The sequence below is a fragment of the Penaeus monodon genome, unplaced genomic scaffold (genome assembly GCF_015228065.2).
Source record: "Penaeus monodon isolate SGIC_2016 unplaced genomic scaffold, NSTDA_Pmon_1 PmonScaffold_10715, whole genome shotgun sequence".
NCBI lineage: Eukaryota > Metazoa > Arthropoda > Malacostraca > Decapoda > Penaeidae > Penaeus > Penaeus monodon.
The window spans coordinates 1,275-7,500 of NW_023639399.1; the positions used below are offsets into that span (position 1 = coordinate 1,275).

General features: G+C 34.4%; 1 protein-coding gene across 1 annotated transcript; it reads right to left on the minus strand.

The window, feature by feature from the left end:
- Positions 1-625: 625 nt before the first annotated feature.
- Positions 626-2,295, minus strand: LOC119568760 (sporozoite surface protein 2-like). The gene is made up of 3 exons (XM_037917210.1): positions 1,915-2,295; positions 1,123-1,646; positions 626-980 (listed from the first exon to the last, which is right to left on the minus strand). Exons 1-3 carry the CDS (start codon positions 2,293-2,295, stop codon positions 626-628), a joined length of 1,260 nt encoding a protein of 419 aa, XP_037773138.1.
- Between the last annotated feature and the right edge of the window lie 3,931 nt (positions 2,296-6,226).

A 6,226-nucleotide genomic window follows, 5' to 3' on the forward strand; every position in this document is an offset into this window, starting at 1 on the left:
TCCTCCTTTCTCCTCCTTCAGGTAAACATCCCGGAGGAATTTCTGGCTCGTTTCGCCCGCTCCGACTCCCGTCCCGACTCCCCGGCGCCGACGCTCCTGGTGCACACCTCTCGCCTCGCGCCCTTCAGGAGGTGGGTCTCGCTCCGAAGTTTGGCTCTGGAGTTTTGGTTTTGATGTTTGGTTTTGATGTTTTTTGGTTTTTGAAGTTTGGTTTTGAAGTTTGGCTTGAGTTTTGTTTTGAAGTTTCTCTGAAGTTTGGTTTTGATTTTGGGGTTTTTTGTTTGGTTCTAAATTTCGATTTGAAACCTCCGGCCCTTAGGAGGTGGGGCCCGCTTCCAATTTGGGCTCTGAGTTTGGGTCTGGAGTTTGGGGGGGGGATGTTTTGGTTTTTTATGTTTGGTTTTTTACGTTTGGTTTTTAAATTTGGTTTTGATGTTTTTGGTTTTTATGTTTGGTTTTTGACGTTTTGGGTTTTTTAAGTTTGGTTTGGGTTTTGGTTTTTTATGTTTGGTTTTTTATGTTTGGGTTTTAAGTTTTGGTTTTGATGTTTGGCTTGAAGGTTGTTTTTGATGTTTTGGTTTTTGATTTTGGTTTTTTGAAATTTCGATTTGAAGCCTCGCGCCCTTCAGGAGGTGGGGCCTCGTCCGAATTTGGCTCCGAAGTTTGGCTCTGGAGTTTGGTTTTGATGTTTGGTTTTGATGTTTGGTTTTGAAGTTTGGTTTTGAAGCCTCGCGCCCTTCAGGAGGTGGGTCTCGCTCCGAAGTTTGGCTCCGAAGTTTGGCTCTGGAGTTTGGTTTTGACGTTTGGTTTTGATGTTTGGCTCTGAAGGTTGGTTTTGATGTTTGGTTTTTTTTAAATTTGGCTCGAATTTTTGGTTTTGATGTTTGGTTTTGATGTTTGGTTCTGAAGTTTCGATTTGAAGCCTCGCGCCCTTCAGGAGGTGGGTCTCGCCCGAAATTTTTGGCTCCGAGTTTTTGGCTCTGGGTTTGGTTTTTTTGTTTGGTTTTTGATTTTGGCTCGAAAATTGGTTTTGATGTTTGGTTTTGAAGTTTGGCTCTGAAGTTTTGGTTTTTTTTTATTTTGGTTTTGATGTTTGGTTTTTTAAGTTTTTCGATTTTAAACCTCGCGCCCTTCAGGGGGGGGGGGGTCTCGCTCCGAAGTTTGGCTCCGAAGTTTGGCTCTGGAGTTTGGTTTTGACGTTTGGTTTTGATGTTTGGCTCTGAAGGTTGGTTTTGATGTTTTGGTTTTGAAGTTTGGCTCTGAAGTTTGGTTTTGATGTTTGGTTTTTTTGTTTGGGTTTTGAAATTTCGATTGAAGCCTCGCGCCCTTAGGAGGTGGCTGCCCGAAGTTTTTCTCCGATTTGGGTCTGGGTTTGGTTTTTTTACGTTTTTGGGTTTTTTGATGTTTGGTCTGAAGGTTGGTTTTGATGCTTGGTTTTGAAGTTTGGCTCTGAAGTTTGGTTTTGATGTTTGGTTTTGATGTTTGGTTCTGAAGTTTCGATTTGAAGCCTCGCGCCCTTCAGGAGGTGGGTCTCGCTCCGAAGTTTGGCTCCGAAGTTTGGCTCTGGAGTTTTTTTTTTGACGTTTTGGTTTTTTATGTTTGGGGTCTGAAGGTTGGTTTTTGATGTTGGTTTTTGAAGTTTGGGTCTGAAATTTGGGGTTTTTATTTTTGGTTTTTTTATGTTTGGTTCTGAATTTCGATTTTAAGCCCCCGCGCCCTTTAGGGGGTGGGTCCCCCTTCCGAAATTTTTTGGCTCCCCAAGTTTGGCTTTTGGAGTTTTGGGTTTTGAAAGTTTGGTTTTGTTTTTGGCTCTGAAGGTTTGGTTTTTTATGTTTGGTTTTTAGTTTGGCTCTGAATTTTTGGTTTTTATTTTTGGTTTTGATGTTTTGGGTTCTAAGTTTTTTGATTGAAAACCTCGCGCCCTTCAGGAGGGGGGTCCGCTCCGAAGTTTTTTCTAAAGTTTGGCTCTTGAGTTTGGTTTTGACGTTTGGTTTTGATGTTTGGCTCTGAAGGTTGGTTTTGATGTTTGGTTTTGAAGTTTGGCTCTGAAGTTTGGTTTTGATGTTTGGTTTTGATGTTTGGTTCTGAAGTTTCGATTTGAAGCCTCGCGCCCTTCAGGAGGTGGGTCTCGCTCCGAAGTTTGGCTCCGAAGTTTGGCTCTGGAGTTTGGTTTTGACGTTTGGTTTTGATGTTTGGCTCTGAAGGTTGGTTTTTGATGTTGGGGTTTTTGGGGGGAAAGGGGATTTTTTGGTCTAAATTTTTGTTTGAAGTGGTTCGGAAAGGGGGCTCGCCCATTTTTCCGAAATTTTGGTCGGGTTTGGTTTTTGAGTTTGGTTTTTGGGGTTTTTGGTTGAAGGTTTTTTTTTGATGTTTTGGTTTTTTAGTTTTTGGCTCTGAAGTTTGGTTTTGATGTTTGGTTTTTTGATGTTTGGTTCTGAAGTTTCGATTTGAAACCTCGCGCCCTTCAGGGAGGTGGGGCTCGCTCCGAAGTTTGGCTCCCCAAGTTTGGCTCTGGAGTTTGGTTTTGCGTTTTTTTTTTGAAGTTTGGCTCTGAAGGTTGGTTTTGATGTTTGGTTTTTGAAGTTTGGCTCTGAAGTTTGGTTTTGAGTTTGGGGTTTTATGTTTTGGGTTCTGAAGTTTCGATTTGAAGCCTCGCGCCCTTCAGGAGGTGGGTCTCGCTCCGAAGTTTGGCTCCGAAGTTTGGCTCTGGAGTTTGGTTTTGACGTTTGGTTTTGATGTTTGGCTCTGAAGGTTGGTTTTGATGTTTGGTTTTGAAGTTTGGCTCTGAAGATTTGTTTTTTGATGTTTGGTTTTTTATTTTGGTTTTTTATTTTGGCTCTGTAGGGGGGTTTTTTTGTTTGGTTTGAATTTGGCTCGAAAATTTTTTTTTTGATTTTGGTTTTTTTGTTTGGTTTTTGAAGTTTCATTTTTAAACCTCGCCCCTTCAGGGGTGGGTCTCGTGAAGTTTGCTCTGGAGTTTGGTTTTTTATGTTTGGCTCTTTAAGTTTGGCTCTGAAGTTTGGTTTTGATGTTTGGTTTTGAGCTGATGTGTGGCATGAAGTTTGGCTCTGAAGTTTGGTTTTGAAGTTTGGCTCTGAAGTTTGGTTCTGAAGTTTGGTTTTGATGTTTGGTTTTGATGTTTGGTTTTGATGTTTGGTTTTGATGTTTGGTTTTGAGCTGATGTGTAGCATGAAGTTTTGGCTCTGAAATTTGGTTCTGAGAATTGGCCAATATATATTATAAATATAATATATATATATATATTTTTTATATATTTATATTAATACATATATTTATTATTATATGTATATTTTTAATGTATATTATCTATATATATATATATTATATATATTAAAATATATAATATTATATGCATATATACATTACTATACGCACATACCACATATAGGGATGTAGTATGTATTAAATATATTATTTATATAATATATAATATATTATTTTATATATATATTTATTAAATATATTTTATATATTTATTGTATATCTTACAATTAAAAATTTTATATATATATATATATATATAATATATATATTTTATAATATATATATATATATATATATTATTAATACATATAATATACAATAAATATTATAATTATATAATATATATAAAATTTATATATATTATTATATATATATATTTATATATACCATACATACAACCCACACCACACACACCCCCACACACACACAACCACACACAAAAAAATATATATTAAAAAAAAAAAAAAAAAAAAAAAAAATAAAAAAAAATAATATTTATTTTTTTTTTTTTTTTTTTTTTTTTATTATTTTATATATAATATATATTAAAAATTAAAAATTATATATAAATATATATATAAAATTATATATTTTAAATTTAAATATATAATTTATAATTAATGTATTGTTTGTTTTAATATATCCCCAAAAAATATATATTATATAAAAATATATAAAAAATTTTTATTTTATTTTAATTTTTTTTTTTTTTTTTCCATTGTTGTTTATTCCCCAACCCCCTATCTGTATATTTTGTTTTTTTTTTTTTAAATTTTTTAATTTTTAATTTTTTTTTTTTTTTTTATTTTTTTTATTTTTTTATTTGGGGGTTATTTTTTTTAAAAATTTTTATTATTTATATTTATTTACTTTTTTTATTTATTTTATTCTTTTTTTCTTTCTATTTTTTTTTTTTTTTTTTTCTTCTTTTTATATTTGTGTGTGTGTGTGTGTGTGTGGTTGTTGGGGTGGTGTGTGGTGTGGTTGTTGTGTTTTTTTTTTTTTTATTTCTTTTTTTTATTAAATTTTTTTTTAAATTTTTTTTGTATTGTTTATTTTTTCTTATTTTTTTTTTTTTTTTTTTTTTTTTTATTTTTTTTGTTGGGTTTCTCTCCCTTTTTTTTTTTTTTTATTTTTATTTTATTTTTTTTCCATTAACTATATACTACTACTACATCATATGTGTGTATGTGCGTATATGTAATTTTATTGCAATTTTATTATTTTATATATTATATTTTATATTAATTCATATACATTCATATACTTATACAAAATATTTATACTATAAATATTATTTTATATATTTTATATTATTAAAATTTAAATTTTAAAAATGGGGGCCCGACTTCTTCCCCAAATTTTAGGCCAAAAATTTATGCCCACATGCCAAAACCAAAAATCAAAACCCCCCCAAAACCCAAAAAAACAAACCAAAAATCAAAACCCTTTGGAGCCAAAATTCAGAACCAACTCAAACCCAAAATTCAAAAACCCAAAACAAAACCCCAAATTTAGACCAAAAATCAAACCAAAATTCAAACCAACACAAAACCCCAAAATCAAAAACCCAAAATTCGAACCAAAAATTTAGAGCCAAAATTTCAAAACCAAACTTCAGAGCCAAACTTCATGCCACACATCAGCTCAAAACCAAACATCAAAAACCAAAATTCAGAGCCAAACTTCAGAGCCAAACATCAAAACAAAACTCCAGAGCCAAACTTCGGAGCGAGACCCACCTCCTGAAGGGCGCGAGGCTTCAAATCGAAAATTCAAACCAAAAATCAAAAACCAAACATAAAACCAAAATTCAGACCAAACTTCAAAACCCAAAAATCAAAACCAACCTACAGAGCCAACATAAAAACCAACACAAAACCAAAAAAATCAAACTAAACTTTTGACCAAACTTCAAAACAACAAAACCAACCTTCAGGCCAAAAATCAAAACCAAAATCAAAACCAAACTCCGAGCCAACTTTGGAGCCAAAATTCGGAGCAGACCCCCCCTCCTGAAGGGCCGGGCTTCAATCGAAAATTCAAACCAAAAATCAAAAACCAAATAAAAACCAAACTTTTAGAGCCAAACTTTAAAAACCCAAAAACCAAACCAACCTTCAGAGCCAAACATCAAAACCAAACGTCAAAACCAAACTCCAGAGCCAAAAATTCGGGCCAAAAATTTGGAGCGAGACCCACCTCCTGAAAAGGGGCCCAGGCTTCAAAACGAAACTTCAGAAAACCCAAACCAAACCAGACTCAAAACCAACTCAGAGCCAAAATTAAAAACCAAAAATCAAACCAAAATTCGAGCCAAACATCAAAACCAAACGTCAAAACCAAACTCCAGAGCCAAACTTCGGAGCCAAACTTCGGAGCGAGACCCACCTCCTGAAGGGCGCGAGGCTTCAAATCGAAACTTCAGAACCAAACATCAAAACCAAAATTCAAGCCAAACTTCAAAACCAAAAAATCAAACCAACCTTCAAGCCAAAAAATCAAAACCAAAAGTCAAACCAAAACCCCGAGCCAAACTTCGGAGCCAAACTTCGGGGCGGGCCCCCCCGAAGGGGGCGAGGGTTTAAATCGAAATTCAGAACCAAAAATCAAAAAAAAACATCAAAAAAACTTTAAACCCCCAAACTTCAAAACCAAACCAAAACCAAACCCTTCCCGGCCAAACATCAAAACCAACTCAAAAACAACTAAGAGCCAAAATTGGGGCCAAAATTCGGACGAACCCCCTCCTGAAGGCCGAGGCTTCAAATCAAAATTCAGACCCAAAATCAAACCAAAAAATCAAAACCAAACTTCAGAGCCCAAAATTCAAAAACCCAAAAAAAAACCAAACCTTTTAGGCCAACATCAAAAAAAAAAGTCAAACCAACTCCCAAACCAAAATTCGGAGCCAAAATTCGGAGCGGACCACCTCCGAAGG

What these genes read in the sequence shown, in the direction of transcription:
- LOC119568760 (XM_037917210.1), bottom strand. Translation starts at nt 2,295, where the DNA reads ATGGGCGAGCCCCCTTTCCGAACCACTTCAAACAAAAATTTAGACCAA. An exon ending in CCCCTCCTGAAGGGCGCGAG is followed by an intron (nt 1,647 to 1,914) that starts GTTTTCAATCAA and finishes CCCAAATTTCAG; the next exon opens with ACCCAAACTTCAAAAACCAA. An exon ending in CCCCCCCTGAAGGGCGCGAG is followed by an intron (nt 981 to 1,122) that starts GTTTAAAATCGA and finishes AACCAAACCCAG; the next exon opens with AGCCAAAAACTCGGAGCCAA.